This window comes from Eubalaena glacialis, chromosome 10 (genome assembly GCF_028564815.1).
Source record: "Eubalaena glacialis isolate mEubGla1 chromosome 10, mEubGla1.1.hap2.+ XY, whole genome shotgun sequence".
Classification (NCBI taxonomy): domain Eukaryota; kingdom Metazoa; phylum Chordata; class Mammalia; order Artiodactyla; family Balaenidae; genus Eubalaena; species Eubalaena glacialis.
Window position 1 is genome coordinate 108606870 of NC_083725.1, and position 25552 is coordinate 108632421.

Here is a 25552-nt window from a genome sequence, read left to right on the forward strand (position 1 = left end):
GGGCTTAATTCCTGCTCCTGACCAAGCTGCACGTTACCCCCTTCCAGGCACGTGAAGCTTCCCACCTCACACTGCCATGGTGGCCCACATGGGGTGGGATCAGGGATCCCACACAGGAAGCCTCGCTGTGTGACCTTGGACAAATTATTTGACCTCTATGAGCCTCAGTTTCCCAGTCTATAACATGGGATGATATTAGATTCCACTTCTCAAGGTTACCATGTAATAAATGGCCCGAAAATCCAGTGTTGTTGTCATTATTATTAATATCATCATCACTGGGGTCATAACCTAAAGGTTATGAGTTTAAGCCTCATTGAGGCATTAAAAAAAAATTTATCAGGCGCAGAGGGCTTTTTAATGATTTATTCCTCTAAGAACAACTGAGGATTCGTTCTTTCCAGCGGCTCTGACTCCTAGTCAGGCACGATGTGTCATCTGTTCTCACGTCCCCAGTGTCCAGCATTGGGTAGGATCCTTAGTAAATGCCCGATGGACAGGTGAGAAAAAGAGAGATCAGATGGGGGGGGGGGGCAGACAAGGTGCACAAAAAATTTTAAATGAGACTCTCTGTGCCGCAAGAGGACTCACTGAGAATAATTTTAATAACTGGTATTCCTGAGGAAGCTGATGGGAGAGAGGTGTGGGGAGAAAGGGATGCTTAAAGAGGAAGATTCAATTTACACAAATATGATGACTTCGAACTCCCAAGGAAGCACCCCTGGTACTAAGCAAGCTGACCCTTGCTGGGGCCAGACGCCCAGGTGGCCTTCTGGAGCCGGGGCTGGAGTCCTGGTGGGAGGCGAAGCAGGGGTTTGGGCGGGGGCTTGGAGGAGGAGGGGGTGGGCGGGGAGGCGAGGCCTGGCCCGCCCCAGTCCTGCCCCTGGCCCCTGGGAGCTTCCCCCCTGTGTCCGGCCGGGCGAGGGGTTAATGCTATGGCCAGAGGGGAGGCCTGGCGGCCCGGCGGGCTCGGGCCTAGGCTCAGTGGGGCGGGTGGCGCCGCTCGGCCAGGCCCCCGCGGCCCAGCACCTCCCCACTGAACTGGTAGGTGAGCTTCTTCTTGACTTTCTTGACCTCGCCCGTCTTGCCGTAGTTGCGAAGCGCGCGGGCCATCTTCTGGTAGGTCATCTTCTTGCGGTTGCCCTTCTGGATGCCCCAGCGGTGCGCCAGCGCCTCCTTGTGCTTGGACGAGAACTGGAAGGTGCCCTTGTCCTTGTCCACCCACCAGATGCTGTCCTTCATGTCGCCACTGCGCAGCAGGTCCAGCAGGAACTGGTACAGGCGGATCTTCTTCTTGCTGCCTGCGGCCGGAGGTGGTCAGCGCCCACGCGGGGACCCAGTCCGCCTCCCCCTGACCTGGGACCCCCGGGGTGGTTGCTGGGGAAAGGTCGCCAGCGAGCATGCGCACACCCACTGCCACGCTCGGCCTCGGCACACGTGCTCAGACACATGCGCGGGGACAGACAGTCCCAGGCGCCCTCCCGAAACACATGTGAAGACACATGTCGTCAAACACTCACGCACTCACACACACACACACACACCCATACACACGCACTCAGCTCTGTGGCTTGACTGCCGAGTCCGTCGGCCTTGGCCGCGGTGGGTACGGGGCGCAAGGATGCACCGGGTCACGGCTGGGCCCAGGCTGGGTCGGGGGTGGGACTGGGCCCCCTACCTGTCTCCCCGTGCAGGAGGCCAGGCCCTGGCTCCAGGCCGTCGGCCTCCCCATCAGACACCTCCAGTGGGGGGCTCTGCCGCTCGCCCTCCTCCTCATCCGAGCTGGGCTGAGCTGGGGACAGGGAGGGGTACGGGAGGCACATCCGGGGCAGGTAGGAGACCTGGAAAGGTGGCGGAAGGAGGGTTGAGGTCACTGAGGGGCAGTTCAAAGCTCAGGGCTGCTGGGTCGGTGTCGGCTGCGTGAGAGAAGAGGGGGTGCTGGCGAGGGGCAGAGGGATTTGGGGGAAGGCTGGGCACCCTGCAGGTCAGGCAGGGTCACCCCACACAGGGGGCAGGTTATGGGGACAAGGGGCCCCTGAATTCCCACCCATCTCCCTGGTTCGGGGCGGCGTGGCCCGGGGAAGGAAGCGCACGGACCGGCAGCAGCCCCGGGGTGAGGAGGCACTAGAGAGTCAGGCACTGGAGCGAATGGGGTTGGGTAGGCGAGTGGCAAGGGTGCGAAGAGGCGGCGGAGGTCCGTGAGGGTCGTGAAGGTCAGTGGAGGTCACTGACTGGGGTTAGGGTCGGTGGGGAGGAGGAGGGGCCGTAGAGGTCAGTGGAGGTCAGGGCGCAGGGACTTGGGTGCCCGATCCGTGAAGGGTCAGCGAATGGCGGTTGCGGCCACCGGGGGTCGGGAGGGCCCAGGGCCGGGTCTTCAGGCTTGGGAGGATCCGTGGGGACGTGGGGATGATCTGGGCTCTGTCCGTGGTGGGGCGAGAGGAGATAAGGGGTGTGGGGTCACGGGGTCAGTCGGGGGGTCAGGAGGCGGCCGTTGGCGCTGTGAGGCAGGAAGCCGAGTTGAGTAAGAGCCCCAGTCAGCTTCCTGCGAAGCGCCGGCCTCACCACAGGCCGCGGGCTGGGCTGGGCCAGGCCGGGTGACCCCGCACGCACCTGGTGGCCAAGGCTGGCGTGGGTGGGCGCCATGGGTGTGTCGAGCACGTGCATCTGCTCCAGCTCCATGTGGCGGTAGAGCTGCTGCAGCTGCGGGGCCTGCACGCTCTGCAGCTCCGTGAAGTGGTTCTCGGGGAAGCTCTCGAACTCGCTGTGCATGTGGTGGGGGTGGAAGTCCCAGTAATGGTCTGGAGGGCAGGGCAGGAAAGGCTTATGCTAATTAAAGAATAATAATGCCAGGCCATGGGCTTCCCTGGTGGCGCAGTGGTTAAGAATCCGCCTGCCAATGCAGGGGACACGGGTTCGAGCCCTGGTCTGGGAGGATCCCACATGCCGCAGAGCAACTGGGCCCGTGAGCCACAATTACTGAGCCTGCGTGTCTGGAGCCTGTGCTCCGCAACAAGAGAGGCCGCGACAGTGAGAGGCCCGCGCACCGCGATGAAGAGTGGCCCCCGCTCGCCGCAACTGGAGAAAGCCCTCTCACAGAAACGAAGACCCAACACAGCCAAAAATAAATTCATTAATTAATTTAAAAAAAATAATAATGCCAGGCCGTGTTACCGTATAATAATCGCCACGGGCCAGGCTGGACTGCAAGTTGACATTAATCATCTCACCACCCACCCTGTTGTTTTCCGACCCCCATTCTGTAGATGAGGATACTGAGGCTTGGAGGGGCTACATAGCACGCCTGCGGTCAAAGGCCTCATCAGTGGCAGAGCTGGGACCCAGGTCCGAGGCAAAGGCTTTGTTCTCAACAACCGTTCTACCCTGCCACGCATGCGATCACAAGGACGCAGGCCTTTGAGCCAAAGAGTCCGAATCCTGGCTCTGCCGTTTACTTTGTGTGTGACCTCAAACACGTGCATGGACCCCTCTGGCCTCTGTTGACTCACCTATAAAGTGGGGATAATAGTTACCGGGAGGATACAAACGAGTTCACAGTTGTAAAACCTCCTAGCCCCAGAGTCGGCCCTCGGGGAATGTTGGGTCCCCTCTCCTCCCCTTAAGACACAACAGCGGTTCCTGAGCTGACTGGCTGCCCACCGTCACAGCTCACGGCCTTGTCACACGGCCAAGGTGTGACTGCAAAGTCACAGGGTTGACATTCCTCACACGCCAGAACTTGTCTGGGCTCCCGGCGCTGCCCCCTCAAGGCCACGTCCTTGGGCAGCTCCACCTGTGTTCCAGCAAAGTTGCCGGGACCAGAGGCTTTCCCAGAAACTCCCTGGTGGGTGCCTTCAGAGTCTGCGGTAGGGTGGCTTTGAGTTTGGGGAATAGCTACGTGCCACTGGGAGCCCTGCCTGGGACTGGAGCCGGCCTTCAACATGGTTTCTCTGGGCACCATTTCCAGGAACAAAAACTGCCACATGTCTGAGGACTTCCTGGGGTCCAAAAGAAGATGTGGTGATAAAGTGACCAGAGGGATTTTCTCGTGTGACCAAAGAGGGAGTGTACAGGGTGCTAAGTCAGGATGGTGTCTCCAGGATAAGCACAGGGCCCCGTAGAGGGACTATCACCAGCCTGGTGTGCGTGTGTGTGCGCGTGTGTGCGTGCACACGTGTGTGTGTGTGTCTGTCTCCCTCTTTCTGTTTCTTTCTCACAAACACGTACTCACTCACACATCCCTAAGAAATGACATGTGTTGTTTTGGCTCTGCACTGGTCATCAGGAGACTCACTTTCGAATCCTGCTCTCTGGTGGCTTTGCTGTGTGACCCTGGACAAGACATTTTATCTCCCTGAGCCTCTGATTCCCCACTGCAAAAGTCAGAGACCCAACTGAGTGGTTACTGAGGTCCAGTCCACGTGTGGAATCATTTGAACCCACAATCCAGGCTCCCACCTCCGGGAAGCCGCATGGCATAGGAGAGAGAAAGTACATGATTTGGCCAGAGCTGGGTTCGAATCCTGGCTCTGCCACTTAGCCCTGAGCGACACAGGTCATTCTACTTCTCTATGCCTGTTGCCTTAGTTGTGAGATGGAGCTAATAATTACACCCATCTCATAGGCTTGCTGTGAGGATTAAATGAGCTAATGCCCGCAAAGCACTTAGAACAGAACATGGCACAAAATAAGACTCAGTAAAACATTAACTATCATCATCATTATAGTAATTAGTATTATTAATGTTTAATGCTCTCTTTAGAGAACCTAAATCAGCACTTGAGCGAACAGCAGATGCTTTAATATGTGTTAGTTCCTCATCTTCCCTTGCTCCCTGCCACCTTAGTCTGTGGCCCAGAGAAATAGTTTGAGGGCCCTGGCTGTCACTTTCTCCCAGAGGCTGGAGTTGGGGGCCCAGCGTTGCACCGAGGGCAGGGACTGGTTTTGTTTTCTTCTGTATTCCCAGTGTCTAGACGCAGTAGGCACTGAACAAACATTTCTGGATGAATGGATGAATGAGCAAATCCTATCCTCTTAAGAACTCTGACTCTCCTTCAGAAAATTATCCAAATCTGAAGGGAAAACAAAACACAGCAACATTGAATTTGTACTTTCATCTTGCTGTGAGTTAACAAGACCCAGAAATTCTCCACTTGCTTTGGGAGAGTTGGCTTTGTCTTTTAGAGAGGGGCTCTTTGTGGCTCTGGGATTTGGTGAGTGGATCCAGGTTCCTCTTTAGCTGTAGAACTGCCCTCCGGCCCCACTCCTGGCCCTTCCCATTTTTGCCTTCTCCTGCCCAGGCTGAAGTGCCCAGATCGTTATAGAATGCCTTATCCTGCCCACCAACCCTACACGCTCACACCTACTCCAGTTCTGGGTTGGGGAGCCCCTGAGTTCTGTCTTTCTCTCCTGCTCCCCACCTCTGTTCTAGCTCCTCATGAGACCCACGGGCTCACTCTGGTGGGCCCAGCCTGAGACCAGCACTTTCCACAGCAGGTCTCAGTACACCCACATCAGAGTCACTTTGGGGGCTGGAAAAGCCTGCAGGTTTGGGGCCCACTGGGGACCCACGGAATCAGCAGCGCCAACAGGAGACCTGGGAATCTGGCCTTTAAGAGGATCCTAAGGAGGTCCCTTGGCTCGCTGAGGCTCTGGAACCCTGCCCCAGGGTCCCCTGAAAGCTGCAACAGAGACTCTTGGGCTACAATTAAGGTTTCAAAAAGCCCAACAGAAACCTTGCCTTCACCCTTGATTTGAGGGCTCAGGCATTTATGTAATAAATGCTGTCTGTTTGGCAGGCAGAGACATTCCAAGGATGGGGCCCTCTGAAGGAATACAATGCCAGGAGTCCATCCTAATGCAAATGTCAGCACTCCTGGGCTCTTTGGACCTCATTTCTGGATGACTGTTCATGAATGCATTGCTTTATCCCTTTTTGTCACTTCAAGAGGTCACCCAGACTATCCTGCAACTTATGCCCCGTTAGCATGACTCTGCTCCTCAAAAGAATATAGTGTCATTTGCATATCTGGAGATAGCTCTGGACTCTCCCTTCTACAGCCTGTTAGGCACCCAACACATACTAGGCCTCAATCAATATTTGATTAAGTGACCAATAAATGTTAACTTTTAATGCGTTTTTTATGTACCAGGCACTATGCTAAGTACTTAATCCACATTATCTCATTTAATCCTCACCTTAGCTCTGACAAGGTGGCCACTATAGTATGATCTTCCTTTTGCATATGAGGAAACCATGACTCAAAGACATTAAGTCCCTTGTCCACAGACAGTCATTGGTAGAGTCAGGATCCAAACCCACCTATGTATGACTCCAGGGACTAAACTCTTACCACTGTGCCATACCACCTCTGAGGAAAAAGACTGCTAATGAAAACTTTAAGTAAGGCCCATGGTGACAGAGAGAATTTACAGGCTGCTCTTATCCATCTGTCTGTCCACCATCATTTACCCCTCATTCATTATTCATCATCCAACATCATCCACCCATCATCCATCCATCCACCCATCCATCCATTCGTCCATCTGTCCATCCATCATCCAACCATAATCCATCCATCATCCACCCATTCATCATCCATCATTTAATCCATCCATCCGTTATCCACCCATCCATCCTTCCATCCATCACTGAACCTTCATTCATCCAGCCAGCAATTACCCATTTACCAAAATCTTTCACTTCCTCCCTCTAAACCAGCTCCCAATCTGGGACCAAAGTCCTGCCCACACATCCCTATTCTAACTCAGTTTTTTGGTGTCACTAATACCTGCATGTCACTAGGACAAAAATAAAATGATATTTAAAACAACCCCCCGCCCCCCTCCCCCCCACACACACAAAATTCAAGCCTTAAGTGTCATTCAGTTGACCTTTCCTCCTCAGAGCAGAAACCCCAGCCTGAAGCCAGGGCTCACCCCAGGGAAGGAGAAGTAAGATCAAGATAAGAGAAGGAAGATGAGGAATTAAGAAAGCAAGGGATGAGAAGAAAACCTTCACAGGAAATCACAGACCAGTGGACGAGGGCTCCTTAAGCCCAGCCCTCCTGCAAATTGTTCAGATATGGAAACTGAGGGCCAGAGAGCAGAGAGTTCCAGGTCTCATGTTCCTTGTTACTTTCTACGTCGTATCCTAACTATTAAGGTTTTAGTTATTTCCCTTGTTACAAAGATATAGGACCTGTGTTTTATTCACTCTACAGCACCTAGCAATGTGCCTGGCATGTAAAAGATGCTTAGCATATATTTATTAGATGTATAAGTCAGTGGGAGATGCATGGAGTGTTTGGTAGGGGGAAGGAAGAACACTTGGAAAGGTGAATGAATGGATGATTAGATGAATATGTGAATAAATTGGTGGATGGTCTATTGTATGAAAAGACGAATAAGTGTTTGGAAAGATAGAAGGACAAGAGAAGGGTCATACTTTGGAACTACATTTCCTTCAACAATCACACTGCAAATAGCAAATCCTATCACACCCATTAGGATGGCTACTATCAAAAAACAGAACAACAAGGACCTACTGTATAGTGCAGAGAATTATTTTCAATATCTTGTAATAACCTACAATGGAAAAGAATCTGAAAAAGAATATATATGACTCAGTGAATCACTTTATTGTACACCTGAAACTAACACAACGTTGTAAATTAACTATACTTCAATTTAAAAAATGGTTAAAAAAACAGAAAATAACAAGTGTTGGCAAGGATGTGGAGAAATGGAATCCCTGTTCAGTGTTGGTAGGAATGTAAAATGGTGCAGCCACTATGGAAAACAGTATGGTGGGTCCTCAAAAAATTAAAAATAGAATTACCTTATAATCCAGCAGTTCCACTTCTGGGTATATATCCCAAAAGAACTGAAAGCAGGATCTTAAAAAGATATTTTTATACCCATGTTCACAGCAGCATTATTCACAATAGCCAAAAGGTAGAAGCAAGCCACGTGTCCATCAACAGATGGATGGATAAACAAAATGTGGTATATACATACGATGGAATATTATCCAGCTTTAAAAAGGAAGGAAATTCTGACCTATGCTGCAACATCGATGAACCTTGAGGATATTATATGCTGAGTAAAATAAGCCAGTCACAAAAAGAGAAATACTGCATGATTCCATGAATATGAGGTAGTTACTGTAGTCAAGTTCATAGAAACAGAAAGTAGAATGGTGGTTGCCAGGGTCTGAGGGGAGGGAGCAATGGGGAGTTATTGTCTAATTGGTACAGAGTGTCAGTTTTGCAAGATAAAAAGAGTTCTGGAGATGGTTGGTGGTGACGGTTGCACAACAATGTGAATGTTTTTAATGCCACTGAACTGTACATTTGAAAATGGTTAAGATAGTAAATTTTATATTATGTGCATTTTATCACAGTTTAAAAATAATAATAATAAATAGCAAATCCTATGAGCCCTACCTTCAGAATCTATCCTAAATCTGTCTGCTCCTTTCTTTTTTTTTTGGCCACGCTGTGCGGCTTGTGGGATTTTAGTTCCCCGACCAGGGATCGAACCCGGGCTCTCAGCAGTGAGAGCACAGAGTCCTAACCACTGGACTGCCAGGGAAGTCCCTGTCTGCTCCTTTCTGTCTCTCTCGCCACCACCTTTGTCCAAGCCACCGTCATCTCTCGCCTGGATTATTCCAGTGGTTTTCTACTGTGCTTTCCCCCTGTTCCTACTCTTGTCTCCTCTCCATCTATTCTCCACACAGCAGCCAGAGTGATCTTTTTAAAAGCTTATTCAGTGGAACCACTAGGTATTGGGAGAAGATACTGAAAACTTCCAGAGAGACAAAACAAAACCAAACAGAAAAAAAAAAAAAAAAAAGAAAAACCAAAAATGGTTACATTCAAAAAGAGGACATAGAATGACATCAGATTTCCTAAGAAAAACTCTAGTAACCAGAAGACAGTAGAGAAATGCTTTCAATTTCAGTGAGAAAAAAAATGATTTTTAACTTAGATTTCTGTACACAGCCAAACTACTGTTAATCAAGTGAGAGCATAAAGACACCAGGTAAAACGAACAACAAGAACAAAACCTTGCCTCCCATACATCCTTTCTTAGGAGAGTATAATGAGAAGAGTAATAAATCCTTATATAATGTTCACTGTTCTAAGCATTTTAACTGTAGTAACTCATTCCATCCTTACAGCAATCCTGTGAAGTAGGTATCATTAAGAAGAAGTTGAGGGACTTCCCTGGTGGCGCAGTGGTTAAGAATCCGCCTGCCAATGCAGGGGACACGGGTTCGAGCCCTGGTCCGGGAAGATCCCACATGCCACGGAACAACTAAGCCCTTGCGCCACAACTACTGAGTCCGCATGCCACAACTACTGAAGCCTGTGCGCCTAGAGCCTGTGCTCCGCAACAAGAGAAGCCACCGCAATGAGAAGCCCGCGCACCATGACGGAGAGCAGCCCCGCTCTCTGCAACTAGAGAAAGCCCGCGCGCAGCAACGAAGACCCAACGCAGCCAAAAATAAATAAATAAATGTATAAAAAGAAAGAAATTGAGGCACAGAGGGGTGAGACCTCTTGCCCGAGGTCACCCCACCCAGTAGCGAGGAGATGGGGTGTGACTCCCAGCAGCCTGCTTGCAGCGTGAGGGCTCCATCTCCCTGCCACACTGACCCTCAGAAACACAGCGACGAGAAAGTGCAGGTAATCAAAGTACGCCACGTGGCTCGGCTGTGAGTAATATTCACATGGTCCTAATAACGGAAAATTCAGATACTGATTTAACAAAAGTTAGAATACAGAGGAAGACAAACACTGTATGATCTCACTTATAGGTGGAATCTAAAAAAAGCTAAATTCAGAAAAAGAGATCAGATTTGTGGTTGCCAGAAGTAGTGGTGGGGAGAGGGATAGGGGAAATTGGGTGATGGTGGTCTAAGGTACAAACTTCCAGGTGTAAGATAAATAAGTCCTGGGGATGTTATGTACACAATGACTATAGTTAACACTGCTGTGTGGCAACTCCGAAAGTCAAGAGAGTTTCGCCTAAAAGTTCTCATCACAAGGGGAAAAAAAATTTTTTTTTAATTTATTTATTATCATTTATTTTTTTTGGCTGCGTTGGGTCTTCGTTGCTGTGCGCGGGCTTTCTCTAGTTGTGGCGAGCGGGGGCTACTCTCCGTTGTGGGGCGCGGGCTTCTCATTGCGGTGGCTTCTCTTGTTGCGGAGCACAGGCTCTAGGCATCCGGGCTTCATTAGTTGTGGCACGAGGGCTCAGTAGTTGTGGTTCGCGGGCTCTAGAGCGCAGGCTCAGTAGTTGTGGCGCACGGGCTTAGTTGCTCCGTGGCATGTGGGATCTTCCCGGACCAGGGCTCGAACCTGTGTCCCCTGAATTGGCAGGCGGATTCTTAACCACTGTGCCACAAGGGAAGCCCGGAAAAAAATTTTTTTGTAACTATATGAGGTGATGGATGTTAACTAAATTTATGTGGTAATCATTTCACAATGTACATGTGTGTGAGGTCATTACGCTGTCACACCGTAAACTTATACACTTATGTTGTATGCCCATTACAGCAATAAAATGAAAAAGAAGGAAAAAAGTTACTATAAGTATCTTGGTATATGTGGAGAAGTGTGAGTGTGTGTGTGTGTTATAAATACCTAGAAAGTCAAGTTCTCATCTTTCATAGTACAAGTGAATAGATGCCTCAAAGTAAAAAATCAAGCTAGATTCATCTCCACCTAGCATATAGAAAGTACTCAATAAATGTTTGTGAATGAATAAATAAATGCTGTTCTAAGTCTCTATTTCAAATCTTCTTATATACACTTACATAGCCCTGTAATAGAAAGACTGGAGAAATAGCTTTTATCTATCTCTGGTTGCTATGTATGCCATGGAGGAATGACTATGATAAGTTTATGTAAAAAGTAGCAGATTGCAGAACAGCATGATACTACAGTCCATTTTTGAATGGATAGAATATGCACATGTGGACGTATACACTTACAAACATACAGGATTATACATGTCAAATAAAATATCTGCAAGGATAGACCAAGGTGCTGTCAGGGAAGAGTAAGAACGGGAAGAGGATAATATTTCACTTGATATGCTGTTGTATTTTAAAATTGTTTGCAATGGGTATTTCTTGTTTTAATAATTAAAATTAAACACAATTTATTTAGATTTTCACCACACACACACACACACACACACACACACAAAGTTTATTCAGATCATGTCATTTCCCTGCTCAGAACCCTCCAATGGCTTCCCATTAGATGCAGGATAAAACCCAAACTTCTGCCACGGCCAACACGCCCTGCGTGATCTGCCCCCTGCAGACCCTTCTGGCTTCATTTTGTTTCTGCCTGTGCTCACCGGCCACTCTGGTCCTCGGTGGAGGTCCCTCCTGCTCTTGCACTTGCTGTTCTCTCTCCCTAGAACACCTGTCCCTACCTGCCTTGACATTCACGTTCCTTCCCTGCACTCAGATTTCCACTCAACTGCCACCTCCTCAGAGGCCTTCCTTGACCACCCAATTAAAATGTCCCCCACCTCGACACTCCGAATCACATTACTCTACTTTCCATAGGACTTATTAGTACATGTCTGTTAATTTGATTTTTCACTGTCTCCCTCACTGTAAGCTCTACAAGAGCAGTGGCCTTGCCTGGCCTGCTCATCATGGAACCTCCAGTGCCTAGAACAGTTTCTGGCACATGGCATATAATCAGAGGTTATTTGGTGGATGGACAAATGAGGGGATGAGTGGACAAGTGGATTGTACAATAAGCGTTGGAAGGATGGGTGGGTGAGTAGGTGGCTGGGTGGGTGGCTGGGTGGATGGGAGGGGAGTGGATGGATGGGTGAGTGGGTGCCTGGCTGGCTGCCATCTGGGCCGTTGGAAAATGACCCAGTTGATCTGTCACAGAACCTTCTGTGCTTCTCTACTCTCTCAGCTGCTTCATCCCTCCCGTCTGGGGGGATTCAGTAAAGCTAATCTACTATGTCCTGAAAGTTTACTGGGCCTTGTACTCAGTATATTACCTCATATATTACATGTGTTAACCTCATTTAATCATTGCAACTCTGTGGAGTGTTTTCATGCCCTCAGTTTTATAGATGAAGAAACAGGGGCTCAGAGGGGTTAAGTCACTTGCTCCAAGGTTACACACCAGTGAGTGATGGAGCCAGGAGTAGACCCAGGTCTGGCCCCAGTGCCTTTTCACTAAGCCTCACCACCTAAAAATACAGATGCAGAGGACGTGCAGGAACAGGTGGAAGAATGTGCGGGTGTCTCTACTCTTGAGTCCTCAGAGAATACCCTCCAACAGATATTAAGAAGGGACAGGACAGAAGGCCAGCTGGGCCATGATGGCAGGGGTGTGGCGGGGAGGCGGGAGTTGGTGAATAGGGACCAGAACACCTGGGGACGCTGGAGGAGTCTATGAAGGGTCTGGGTCTGAAGGACCCAAATGGGGAGCTCACACATCCAATTAGGAGTCATTCCTAGAGCCCCACCCCAGATATAAGGGATCTGCCTGATCACTGAGCCAGGAAAGCACTGACTTTCTCTAAAGTGCTCACTCCATCAGCCCACCCCAGGCCTAGCTGGTTTCTAGATATATAAACCCATAGCACACCCATATCACAGGAGGAGAAAATGAGGCTTCAATAGACCCAAAAGAAATGCACCCAAACCCAGTGAAACTGAGAAGGGGTCAGGCCTAGAGGAGAAAGGATCCCTAATACTGGAAGGGGTCAGAGGTAGCCCTGAGCTTGCTGGGACCCGAGCTGTCCTGCTGCCTGAAGCCACCAGGGGGCGCCAGTCCTCAAGTAGGGACCTTCTCTGGTCCCAAACTGCTTGGTGGAAGGGTGTGCCCGCAGGTCTCTGGATCAGGGAGACCCAGCCCTTGACCCTGGCAGGGGGGGGGATCTGGGGATAGAGTTGGATGAGGGACAGTCTCTAAATTGTCTGGATTTTCCACAGAGAGGATGCATTTCTTGTAGAATTATAAACAAGCTTAAACGGATGAGGAAAAGGATATTTTTAAAGACTTTCTAGCCCTAGAGTTCTGAAAGAAGCCTGTGTGTCCCCAGAAATGACCTTGAAGTACATCCACCACCTACTCTCAAGACACAGCTTCCAGGTATAGTCTTTATAGTAGTTGTCAGGTGTGAGTTCGAGCTGAAACTGTTCGCAAGGTTTGGCATCTGGATGTGAGGGCCCTAAATAAGGACTCACCACAAATGGCATCTCTGGGTGTGGCCGTCAGGTTTAAACTGCCATAGATGTGCCAGCAGAATGGAGCTACAGGTGTGACTGGCTCCCAGGTGTGGCCCTCAGGTGTGAAACCTTCCTCAGCTGTGGCACATAGCATGCCTGTCCCTCTGGGACTGCAGAAACCCCAGTGTCTGGCCTGCCCAGGTCTCAGACCCCCTGAAGAATCCTCCAGTGAAGACCCGTTAACTGGGCCACCTGGCCTTTGGTTCAGAGATGTCCCATCACTATACCAAGATCCACCTCAGGTAACCTCTCTTATCTCCCTGCCCAGGTCCCAGGCACTGAAGGCCTCTCTCTCCTCCCCTGAATTTGCTTCAGGATCAAGGCTGGGCCTTGGGGGAGCACAGTTAGGCCCAGATGGAAAACGCCCCTGGCCCAGGCCCCATCCTCACCCCCATCCCGAAAAGACTGGGGGCTTCAGCCCCTGCTGAATGAAGGAGTCCTCAGAGCCTTTCCTTTAGCTCAGCAGCTCTCACATAGGAGCGGTTCTGCCCCCCAGGGGACACTTGGCAATGCTGGAGACATTTTTGGTTGTCGTGATTGGCAGTACTGCTGGTATCTAGTGGGTGGAAGCCAGGGATGCTGCCAGATATCCTACAATGCACAAGACAGGCCTCACAACATAGAATTATCCAGCCCAAATGTCAATAGACAAATTCTGCTAGCCACACACAGCAGGGAGCGGGGCTGCACCAGCAAGGAGATGGGGGGGAGTGTGTGTGTGTGAGACAAGAAGGAAAGGAAGACGGGGAATTGGGGGAGGGGAAGGTGAGAAAGCACTGGACCTGGAGCAGACCGACAGAGCTGGGTCCCACTGACCGGCTGTGCCACCTTGTACAAGTCCCGTAGCCGCTTAGCTTGTTTCCTCGTGTGTAAAAAGGCCAAAAGGGTTGGGCAAGAAGATAGATGTGGAAGAAGCTAACCCGTGCCTGGATACACCAAGGATGCTCCATAAATGCAGCCTGGGGGTGTGGGGTGTTGGGAAGCAGGAGTGTCGGGGATCAGGGTAGTGAATTCACATCCCCAAGAGCTAACTGGATCTGATTCTCAGAGTTCCAAAGAAGCCCTGGGAACGAGGCTCCTGTCCCTTCTCCCCGGAACCCAGCAGTGCTCAGGTGCGCAGGCCAGGCTGGGGAAGTGGGGCTGGGCCGGGGCCCGGTACTCACCGCTGTGGCTCTCTCCATCACTGCTGAGATAGGGGTAATATTCGTGCGTTTGGCGTTGGTAGAGATCCGTGTCATAAGGAACTAGATCTTCCGATGGCTGCTGAGAGAGGAGGGTGTCAGGGCTGGGATTGTGGCCGGGAGACCGTCTGTATCAGGCTTACAGCCCTCTCTCTGCTTGGAACTGGGAGAGGCCACAGAGAGTGGAAGAGGGGGACCCAGGGGAGCAAGAGCCTTGGCTCCTGCAGAAAGGGGGTGACAGGGACCCTGGAGGTCAGAGGTCAAAAGAGGACCAGGTCTGAGAGGACAGCCCAGCTGCTCCCCACGTCACCTCACACTCATACTCACATTCCAGCATGTGCCCGGATCCCAGCCTCACACACTCACCCTCTCACGGTCACACTGATATGCCTACACCCCCCAAATACATACATACTCCCCGTGACACACTCCTACCCACACTCCCACCCACACTCCCACATGCGAACTCTCACCCCCTCGTCCACTCACAGCCCTCACACTCGCTCTAGGGGGCACTCACACTTACACACACTTGTCATCACACACACACACCATTATGCACCCACCTGTAGGCACACACAGGGTCACTGGGATTAACGCACGTATCCACCCACTTGCCTGCAAGTGCACTAACCCACACATTCATACCCGCGCCCTTCCTCGGTCACTCACACGCCACACTCACCCCACGGCACACACGCTTGTCCTCCTGCTACAGCCCCTCCCTGACACCCACTCTCTCTCTTAGCCGGTGCCCAGGGCCACCATCATGACCAGTGGCCGTTCACACTGATGGATTTTACAGGACTCACCCAGGCAGGGGCAGGTTTGGGGGCCTCTCCCTCCTCCCCCCTCCTCCCCCCTCCTCCCGACACCCTCCCTGGGATGCTCCCTGGTCTTCCTCCCCGCGCCTCGCCCCACTGGCACAGGGAATGCACACCCGGAGGCTTCCCAACAGTCATCAGGCCTTTCCTCCCCCGCGCAGTGTGTGCCCGAGGATTGCACAACAGTAACTCTGGCCCTCAGGGCTTGGTTTGGCAACCAGGGCTGCCTTGGTAGCCCACCCTCCAAGGACCCACTCCGAGTAGCCCCTGGGCTGGGGAGAGGTGTGGGAGCCCAAGAGGATGTGCCTCCTGCCCCGCTCTAGCTGGAGTTCAGGGATTCAGAGGTCAAGGGTCAGAGACAGGGTGGCTGAACCCCAGGGCCTGTGGCTTTCTGGAGGCAGAGCTGGCTCTTCTCGGGACCACCTCTGTCACCCCTGCCGGCCCCCAGGTCGGGGGAGGGTGGGCCAGGGCCAGGTGCTGGTTCTGTGTCCGGCCCAGGGAGGAACCTGGCACTGGGCTTGCAGGCAGTGCAACCCCACAGAGGGATGTCAAGCCTGGGGTGCCTCCCCCAGGCTCTGAGGCCCGGCTGGGGTGGGGCGGGGGGAAGGGAGCTGCCTCCAGGCCGGGAAAGCTGAGTCAGGTGGGCAGGCCCTGCCAAGCCCTTCCCGTCTCCCCCCAGAGCTCCCCACCCCGGCTGAGTTGGGACAGGGTGGGAAAAGGGAAAGGGGTCCTCTCAGAGGGGCTCGGGTCTGACACCTGCCGAAGGCTGCAACTGTCACTGAGAGCAGCGGCAGAGGGGGTCTGCCCCAGGCGGCTGCCCTTCCCTCCCCGGGGTCCCCCGGGACTCCTGCTTCTTCACCTCCAGCCTCAGCCCTGCCCCCACCCCAGGCTCCCCCCTTGACCTCTCCCAGCTCCTACCCCAGCCCCAATCTCAGCCCCGGGATGTCCCCAGCACCAACCCCTGCCCTCCACTCCCTGATCCCCAGCCAGAGCCCATCCCTAACTGCGTGGCTAGTCTCTGCTCCCCTCACTGCTCCGGCCCAGTGCCTGCCCCGACCCCTGCCTCTGCCACTCAGGGCCCAGGGCCCAGGGCCCAAGCCCCAGACCCTTGGGTCAACAACTGTGTCCTCTGTGCCAGGCCCCAGGCTGGCTGGTAGGGACCCAGGCTTAAGGCAGCCTCAGTCTCCAGAAGCACCCAGGCCACCTCTGGCCTCTTGCCGCCCGCCCTCAAGCCCGTACTGTCCTGGGGACTGGCATCCCCCACTCAACCAGTCTCCCCATTTCCTCCGCCACCACCTCCCTGCCGCCACCCTCACCATCCTCAGCCCAGCACCCTGCCGTGGAGCTCCGGCCTGCCACCCAAGCCCCATCTATAAATAACCGTTCAGGCCCCACCGATCACAGCTCCACCATGGGCTCAGCCCTCAGCCCGCCAGGGCACGCTCCGAGGAAGCCAATGGCCCCCTTGCTGGGTCTCAGGCCGGGAGCTCCAGGGAGGAAACACCAACTTCCCACTGATAGTGGGAGGGCAGCCGGCGGGCTGGCAGGCAAGCTGGCGGGCGTCCGAGGGCCACAGGTTGGGCTGGTGGAGGAGTCCCAATACTCACAGGGGGGACGAGGGGAAACCCTTCCATTTTGCACGCCTGTAACATCCAGCCGAGCTCCGAGCCGGTCAGGTCCCCTGCCTTGGTGGGGGCCAGTGCGGAGCCCCTGGGGATGGGGCGCCCCGTCGGGGGCTGGACGGACTCAGGGCGGGTACAGGGCTCAGGCCTGCCCCTTGAGCTACAGGAGCCCTGGGTGAACCCCCTCCCTTGACATTGCAGGGCCAGCACAAGTTCCTGATTTTATCGAAGGCCTGCCGCTGGGAGATAGTCCCCTTGGGGTGACATCACCACCCCAGCCCGTTTGCATAAATCTCTTGCGCTACAGGAAGTCTCTGGCCGGCTGGGGCAGGTGGTGCTCCAGGGGCTGGCCTGGGAGGCCATGGGGGCCAGGCCCCCTGCCCAGAGGAAGCTGGGACTGTGAGGGGCGGCCTTGAGGGCTGGGGTGGGGAGGAAGAGTGGGAGGGAGGAACGCTGGCTCCACCATCAGAGGCCTTTCCTGCCCCCAGGCCCTGCAGAGGCTCTCTAACCTCTAACCCCTAACCCCACAAATACCTGCTTCTCTTGAGAACCCCACGTGGCCAACAGTCACTTCCTTGGGGTCAGCGCTGTTAAGGGTGGCCTCTTGGGGGTCTCTGCTTTCTGGGGTCAGCCTGGCTGGCTGAGGGCTCTGATCCAGCAGAGTGCCAGGCCTGGCTCTTCCTGGGCCCGTAGGACCCCAACCCCTGGGTTCTATCCAGCCTGGGGCTGGGCTCCTGGGCAGGGTCCTCAGCACAGCGCCGCTTTCCCCTTCCCTCCACCAGCTTCCCTTCCACCAGAAGGGTTCTTACACCCTCCCCTCCCAGCTTCCTAAGTACCACCGCTTCTTCCAAATCCCTAGGTGCTCTACTCCCAGCCCAGATTTCTCAGTGTCTCCTCCCCTTAACAATGCCTTAATATCAATCTAGTCTTCCTAGTTTACAAACTTTTCCTGTCTGTCCATCCATTCATCTATTTTCCCATCCATTTGTTTATCTGTCTGTCGATCCATCTATCCACCCACCAATCCAGTCATACATTTGTCTATCAGTTTATCCAACTGTGCATTCATTCATCCATTTATCTGTTAGTCTGTCATCCATCCACCCATTTGTTTATCTACTTGTCCAAGTAGCCATCTATATGTTCATATATCAGCCCATCCATCTGTTATTCATCCACATTTCCATCTGTTTATCCACTTGATGTCCAGCTATCAATCTGTTCATCCATTGGTCCTTTTCATCCACCTATCCATCCATCCACTCATCCATTCATCCATCTATCCATCCATCCATCCATCCACTTATCCATCCATCCATCCATCCATCCATCCACTTATCCATCCATACATTCATCCATTCATCCATCCATGTATCCTGCCAATATTAATTGAGTTCCAGGCTTTATGCTGAGTGCTGGGAGAAGAGAAAGATACTGGACAAGATCCCTGCCTTCAGGGAATTCCTGATCTAGTCTGGAGGGCAGAAGGATGAATAGAGACATTTTTTGATCCATTGATCTCTGGTGAGTCCACTTCTCTTGGGGAAGAACTTCTTGAGCATTCAGTTTCCTCCCCTGTGTAGTCTCTTTGCTTTATATCCCCTTCCCACTAAGACTAGCCAGCCTCCTTCCTGTCAGTGGAATCCCAGACGCCCAAGTGTTTCTTTACTTGCAGCAAAGACCAGGGATTCACCGGTCTGGGTTCACCATTAGATCTATTTCACCTACATCTTCACTGATTTTTTGCATCCACACTTGGGACTCTCCAAGGGGTCCACGTCACTGGTCCTCAGGACTCCCTAAGTACCTGACCAAGGTTCTTCACCAAGAGGAGGGGAGAGGCGGGCTGACTTGGCATCAGCTCCATCTCTGTCCCCACTTTCCCATCAAGAAGGCCTAGGGACTTCCCTGGTGGCGCAGTGGTTAAGAATCTGCCTGCCAATGCAGGGTTCGATCCCTGGTCCGGGAAGATCCCACATGCCGCGGAGCAACTAAGCCCATGCACCACAACTACTGAGCCTGTGCTCTAGAGCCTGTGAGCCACAATCACTGAGCCTGCACTCTAGAGCCCGCGAGCGACAACTGCTGAGCCCGCACGCCACAACTACTGAAGCTCATGTGCCACAACTACTGAAGCCCATGTGCCTAGAGCCCGTGCTCCGCAACAAGAGAAGCCACCGCAATGAGAAGCCTGCGCACCACAATGAAGAGTAGCCCCCGCTCGCCACAACCAGAGAAAGCCCTCGCCCAGCAACGAAGACCCAACACAGCCAAAAATAAAATAAATTAATTAAAAAAAAAAAAAGAAGGCCTAGTCCCAGCTGACTGGCTGTGTGTGGGGTTGGCTCTACTGCATGAGAACCAGGTCCTGCTTGATGTGTTCATTCATTCTTTCATTCATTCATTCTTATCTTGGTTTGTTTTGTTTATATGCTTATTTATCTACTTATTCATTCATTTAATCACTTTTTAAAAAAAATTAATTAATTAATTTATTTTTGGCTGCATTGGGTCTTCGTTGCTGTGCCCAGGCTTTCTCTAGTTGCGGCGAGCGGGGGCTACTCTTCGTTGCGGTGTGCGTGCTTCTCATTGAGGTGGCTTCTCTTGTTGCGGAGCACAGGCTCTAGGTGCATGGGCTTCGGTAGTTGTGACACGCGGGCTCAGTAGTTGTGGTGCACGGGCTCAGTTGCTCCGTGGCATGTGGGATCTTCCCAGACCAGGGCTCAAACCCCTGTCCCCTGCATTGGCAGACGGATTCTTAACTGCTGCGCCACCAGGGAAGCCCCTAATCACTAACTTTTTATTGAGGGTCTCCCATGTGCTGGCCTGGCAAGGGGACACAGACATGAAGGAAGCATGCCCTGGGCCTCCAGGAGCTCACAGACCTGCAGAGAGAACACACATGTGAGCAGACGGCATGGTCCTTCTGGGAGGCAGGGGCACAAGAGGTGCCAGGTGCATTAGTGAACAGTTAATCAGGTCAGGGCCACAGGTAGGAAAGCGTGCAAGGGAGAGAGCATGTCCGGCTGAGGGACCAGCCTGAGCAAAGGCAAGGAGTTGGGAGAGAACAAGGGAACAGTGAGCTGCCCTCCTTGTGGCTGGAAGCAAGACAGGGCAAGAAGGCAAAGAGCCCTGAGTACCAAGCCCAGGAGCCTGGTGGGTTTCCGGGGGCAACTGTGGAGCCTTTGCTGGTTATAAGCAAGGCGTGTGGTGCTCCCCTCCGTGGACACAGGGAGCAGACCAGGTCGGCTCTGTGTTCCTGAGCCCTGAGCCTCAAGGGGCCTCAGGAGAAGAACGAGATTCCATTGTCCCAAGTCTGGCCAAGCCCAAGGGGCCTGGATAAGGAAACCCATAAAAGACCCAGGGCCCCAAATCTATGGAAATGGGCAGAACTGACTCCCACTTTCCGTGCAGCTCCAGCATCCTGTGTCCATTCACACAGCAAGTCCTCCCCATTCTTCCTCCCACTGCCCCTCCTCCCAAAGTGCACCAGAGGCCTCTTCCCGAGATTTGAATTCCTAGGGACCTGATGTTATCCTAAGCCTTTGGAATAGTAGGACCCAGATTCTAAGCAATTCTGAGCAGAGCAGGGAAGGTCTGATAATCCACAACCCCAGGGCTAACAGCTCCTTAAAAAGGGGGGAAAGGGACTTCCCTGGTGGCACAGTGGTTAAGAATCTGCCTGCCAATGCAGGGGACACGGGTTCGAGCCCTGGTCCGGGAAGATCCCACATGCCGTAGACCAGCTAGGCCTGTGCACCACAACTACTGAGCCTGCGTGCCGCAACTCCAGAAGCCCGCGTGCCTAGAGCCCATGCTCTGCACTGCATTGAGAAACCTGTGCACCGCAATGAAGAGTAGCCCTCGTTCACCACAACTAGAGAAAACCCGCGCGCAACAACGAAGACCGAACACAGCCAAAAATAAAGCATTTTAAAAATTAAAAAATTTTTAAAAAGGGGGGAAATTATTTTCTGAGTCAGCACTGTGCTGAGTGCTTCCACCCTTGTGATCTCACGTAACCAGGACAACCATCTGTTACACTGAGACCCAAGAGGTCAGTGACTCGCCCAGGGTCACACAACCTGTGAGTGGAGAGCTGGGGCATGAACCTGCCTTCTGGGGCTCTAGGAAGGGCTGGATCCTAGGACAGGGGAAAGAGGCAGAGGAAGAGAAGCCAAATATGGGGAGAGCAAGGAAGGGCAGAGAGGGGAAAGGCAGCCAGAACTGGAGAGGAAGAGAAAGGAAAAAAAAAAGGAGAAAGAGTCAAAGAAGGGAGTAGAGAGAAGTGAGGCAATGAAAGAGAGAACGGGGCGGGGGTGGTGGGAGGGGAGGACAAGGGAGGGAGAGAGGAGACAGGACAGCAGGGACTGGGTAGCGACAGGACCTCAGAGGAGCACAGGCCTGGCCTCCTTCTGCAGCAGAGGAAACAGGACCAGAGAGGGTCCCCAACTTGCTGGAGGTCACCAGGAGCATCATGTTGGCTTGTGGTTCGTATTTCTTGTGGGCAAGAAATTGGTTTCAGACCAAAAATCTTAGGTGCTCCAGGGAATGAGAAGTGAAACAGTTTTTAAAATTACTTTATTTTTTGAATAGGTAATATATGCACATGGTATGAAATCCAAAAGATACAAAAAGGGAAACAACTGTCCAGTTCCCTGTTACCTGATTCTTGGGTATTTTTCTAGAGATAGTCTAAGCAGACAAAGGCATAGAGGCAGACATAGTCTTTTTTAAATTTCACCCAGAAAGTAGCATATTAAACACATTGCACTTCACTTTGGTTGTTTTTCCCCCCTAAATCCATCCCATGTCCATGCATATAGAGCTGCCTCGTTCTTTTTAATGACTATATAGTATTCCACTGTTTGGATGGACTGTGATAGTTTAACATCATGAGAGACTTCATTCATACAAAAGACTGCATGAACCACTTATGTCCAATTTAAAAAATAATTATAAAGTGAACACTTATGTAACCACCATCCAGGTCAAAAAATAAAACGTTGCCAGCACTACAGAAGCATCCCCCAAATCCCTTCCCTCTCTCTAGAATAACACTATCTTAACTTTTTCAGTAATTATGTCCTCATTTTCTTTATAGTTTTCCCACTTATGTAAACACCTCTAACAATATAGTTTAGTTTTTACCTTAACAGATTTTAATCTTTATACAAAGAGAATCATAGTGTAAATATTCTTTTGTATCCCACTTCTTCTTTCCCACTATGTTGTTGCATGTAGCTGTGGTCTGTTTTCATTGCTGTATAGTATTCCATTGTTTAAAAAGTTACTTAACCAGTCTCTTATTGATGGACATTCAGGTTGTTTCCAGTCTTTTGCTATTACAAATAATACTGCAATAGATAAAATTTGCTAACTTACACATATGCAAGTGTATGTCTAGGATAAATTCCCCAAAGTTGAAATACTGGGTCAAAGAGCAGTGGTTTTGTTTTGGTTATTTTTCCAGGGACGCTAGAGGGGAGTGTCCACTGGAATAGTTGGGGGAAGATTTGAGTTAAAGGTCGTTTGCTGGGCTGGATGGACTGTAGTGCTGGCTCCAGGTGGCGGTTCTCATGCTTTCACGTTTGCTTGCTTCTAAAAAACATCCTTCAACGTAAAGAACAAAACATATTTTTCCGCCTTAAATGAAAACTATGTAGGAGAAAGTCCTACTTCTGCAGAAGTAAATGTTCAAAGGGAAAGAAAGCAAAATGCTATAAATTCTTTCTCTATATTTAATTTTCCAAGTCTAATTTTGACTATTAAGAGAGTGATAGTGAAAAGAAAATCACCGCAACCAAATGCAGGCTGAGTCAAAAACCCCTGTGTACCTCCCTGTAGACACTAATAAATAGGATCAGAAGTTACCTAAAATAGAAATAAAAAGTCCTTCAATTATAAGTAATATGGAAAATGGTGGATGAATTGGGAGATTGGGATTGACATATAGACACTAATATGTATAAAATAGATAACTAATAAGAACCTGCTGTATAAAAAATAAATAAATAAAATTCAAAAAAAGCACAACAACAACAAATACACAGAGGAAAAAAAAAGAAAATGGCATAGCTTTCGATCTTAACTCATTGGAAAAGAGACCAGATAATTATTTAGATGCTCTAATGTAGGTGCACAGAAACTTTTTTAATTTAAAATTTATTATTATTTTTTTTTATTGAAGTATACACAGAATTTTTAAAAATATTTATTTATTTATTTATTTGGCTGAGCCAGGTCACAGAAATTTTTGACTCACCTCTTTTGGTGTCAAAGGAGACATATGTTTTAAAATTGAGGTATAAATGGCATATAACACTGTATTAGTTTTGTGTACTGCATTTTAAAATTTTTATTTATTTATTTTTGTCTGCATTGGGTCTTCATTGCCGCACTCAGGCTTTCTCTAGTTTCGGCGAGCGGGGGCTACTCTTCGTTCCGCTGCGCGGGTTTCTCATTGCGGTGGCTTCTCTTGTTGCCGAGCACGGGCTCTAGGCGCACGGGCTTCAGTAGTTGTGGCTCGCAGGCTCAGTACTTGTGGCGCACAGGCTTAGTTGCTCCGCGGCATGAAGGATCTTCCCGGACCAGGGCTCGAACCCGTGTCCCCTGCATTGGCGGGTGGATTCTTAACCACTGCGCCACCAGGGAAGTCCTGTACAGCATTGGAAACTTTTAAGTAGATAGGTAGATAAATATAGAGATATTGTCACGTTGCCCTGGATAAAAGTTGTAGCAACTTACCCTCCTACCAGCAGCACATGACCGTGCTGTTCCCCACCCCACTGGACGAGTGGGTGGCCATGTAGGGCTGGCCATGCAGAGTGACAGGGAGGTCAGGCAGGCCTGGGTGGTGGAGCACCAGGTGTCCTTTGCCCCTACTGGGCTGGGTGGCTGATGGGGTAGGCTGGGTGCTATTGCAGTCACAGGGTAGACAGGCAACAGGAAACATGGGCACTGTGTCCTCGAAGCTGTGTCCACCTGGGGGGACATGACACCTCATCACACAGACCCCTCAACCTCAGCCCAAAGAGCTCTAAAAGGAGGGAACAGCACTCCCTTCACCCCCGCTTCCTAGCCACCGGTCCCCATGGGGCTTGACGGGGCGTGTGGGAAAACTCAGGCCTCAGAGCATAAGCTGGGCAAGTTGACCAAAAAGAGCTGAGCCCGTGTACAGAAATGGCCGTCTTGCAACTTCCTCTCACAGTTGAGACACTGGGAGAGGCTCCTTGGGCCCCTCCGAGCTCCTCGAGCTCTGGTCAGAGTGCTGGGCTGGCTCTTTAGTGCATTAGGACATCCAACAAATATTTGCTCAGGGCCTCTATGGGCCAGGTGACAAAACAGGCAAAAATCCCTGTCCTCCTGGGGATTGTTCTGGAGCAGGGAAGGCAGGATATATGCAGAGTAGGTGAGAAGGCAGCAAACGCTATACGAAAGAGGATGACCCAGCTGGGGAAGGGGGGGCCATGTGCAGAGTGAAGAGGGCGGGAAGGGCAGGCCTCAGGGAGAAGGGGACACCTGAACAAACCCTGGGAACAAGTGAAGGAGCCAGCCAAGCAGACACCTGGGAGAAGAGCTCCAGGCAGGGGGACCAGCAAGGGGCCAGTGTGAAAAGAGCCAGTGGTAGGAGGTGAGGGAGGTGAGGGTCTGGTCAGGTAGGGCGCTGGGGGACGTTGTGTGTTGTGTGGAAGTTGGTTTTGATTCCGGGAGAACAGGAGCACCACTGCAAAGTTCATTTCCTTATTCAGATCTGAAGTTGGGGCCGTTATCATCCCTGTGGTACAGATGAGGAAACCGAGGATCAGAAGGGGCCCATGATTCAGCCAATCGAGGGACAGGCGAGGCTTAAACCAGGTCTGCTGGAGACCCCGGGTGGTATCCACCGCAGGCTCTCACCAAGTGCTGCGAGCCAGGACAAGGCAAGGCGAAAGGCCCAGCATTGGCTGAGGTGATGCAGTCAACCAGCATTAACTCGCCCCACCTCCCGTGACCCTGTGAATTTACTATCAGTGCCATTTTAATGGCAAGGGTCACGTGGCTCAGCTGGTGAGGGGGCTGCCCAAGGACACACACAGCTGGCCAGGGGGTGGGAGGTGACTGCCACTCTGAGTGGCCCTGGGACATGGGCTTCCGCTGCTGCCTCTATCTCGAGTTTCTCCCATGGGTGTTTCCCTACCTAAAAATTGTCCTTGGCTCTGGCTTGTTCACAGGCTGAAGTCCAAAGCTCTGAGGGCTGTGCTGGAGCCCCCAGCACCCAGGAGTCCGGCCAGCATTTCCACCCTCCGCCACCCCAAGTGGACCAGCCCCACCCCCACCTCCAGCCAGAAGACACTACTCAACATTCCTAGAACCTCTTTCTCAATCTCCCACGGCCTTTGCTCACAGTCCCACCCCCTCCCACACCCTAAGATCTCCCTCCATCTTTTGAGGGCTCGCCTCCTCCAGGCTGTCCCCCCACATTATCCCTTCCCAGTTCACCTCCATCTCTCCCCAGTCTTGCTGAGTCCCTCCTTGCACTCTGCGCCAGCTCCTGCCCCCTGCTCCCCAGCCCCAGTGGGCAGTAGGCACAGAATTCCAGAGCGGCCTGACTTCCTGCATGCCCTGAATCCCATTGCCGGCCCCCCCCAGACCCTTGTCTCC

The 25552-nt window shown here is 51.6% G+C and overlaps 1 protein-coding gene across 2 annotated transcripts; it reads right to left on the reverse strand.

Annotated features, from left to right (window-relative positions):
- Positions 1-568: 568 nt before the first annotated feature.
- On the reverse strand, positions 569-17087 carry SPI1 (Spi-1 proto-oncogene). Of its 2 annotated transcripts, none has more exons than XM_061203307.1 (5): positions 16895-17087; positions 14446-14542; positions 2611-2798; positions 1679-1841; positions 569-1301 (listed from the first exon to the last, which is right to left on the reverse strand). In XM_061203307.1, exons 1-5 carry the CDS (start codon positions 16937-16939, stop codon positions 982-984), a joined length of 813 nt encoding a protein of 270 aa, XP_061059290.1. In that variant the 5' UTR covers positions 16940-17087; the 3' UTR covers positions 569-981. The 2 variants fall into 2 exon arrangements, with proteins under 2 accessions (XP_061059290.1, XP_061059289.1); XM_061203306.1 differs by having other exon boundaries at positions 14446-14545.
- Positions 17088-25552: the final 8465 nt, after the last annotated feature.

Coding starts and splice junctions, on each gene's coding strand:
- SPI1 (XM_061203306.1), bottom strand. CDS start 16,939: ATGTTACAGGCGTGCAAAATGGAAGGGTTTCCCCTCGTCCCCCCT. Junction 1,842..2,610: donor ACGCCAGCCTTGGCCACCAG/GTGCGTGCGGGG, acceptor CCACCTTTCCAG/GTCTCCTACCTGCCCCGGAT. Junction 1,302..1,678: donor CCTCCTGCACGGGGAGACAG/GTAGGGGGCCCA, acceptor CTCCGGCCGCAG/GCAGCAAGAAGAAGATCCGC.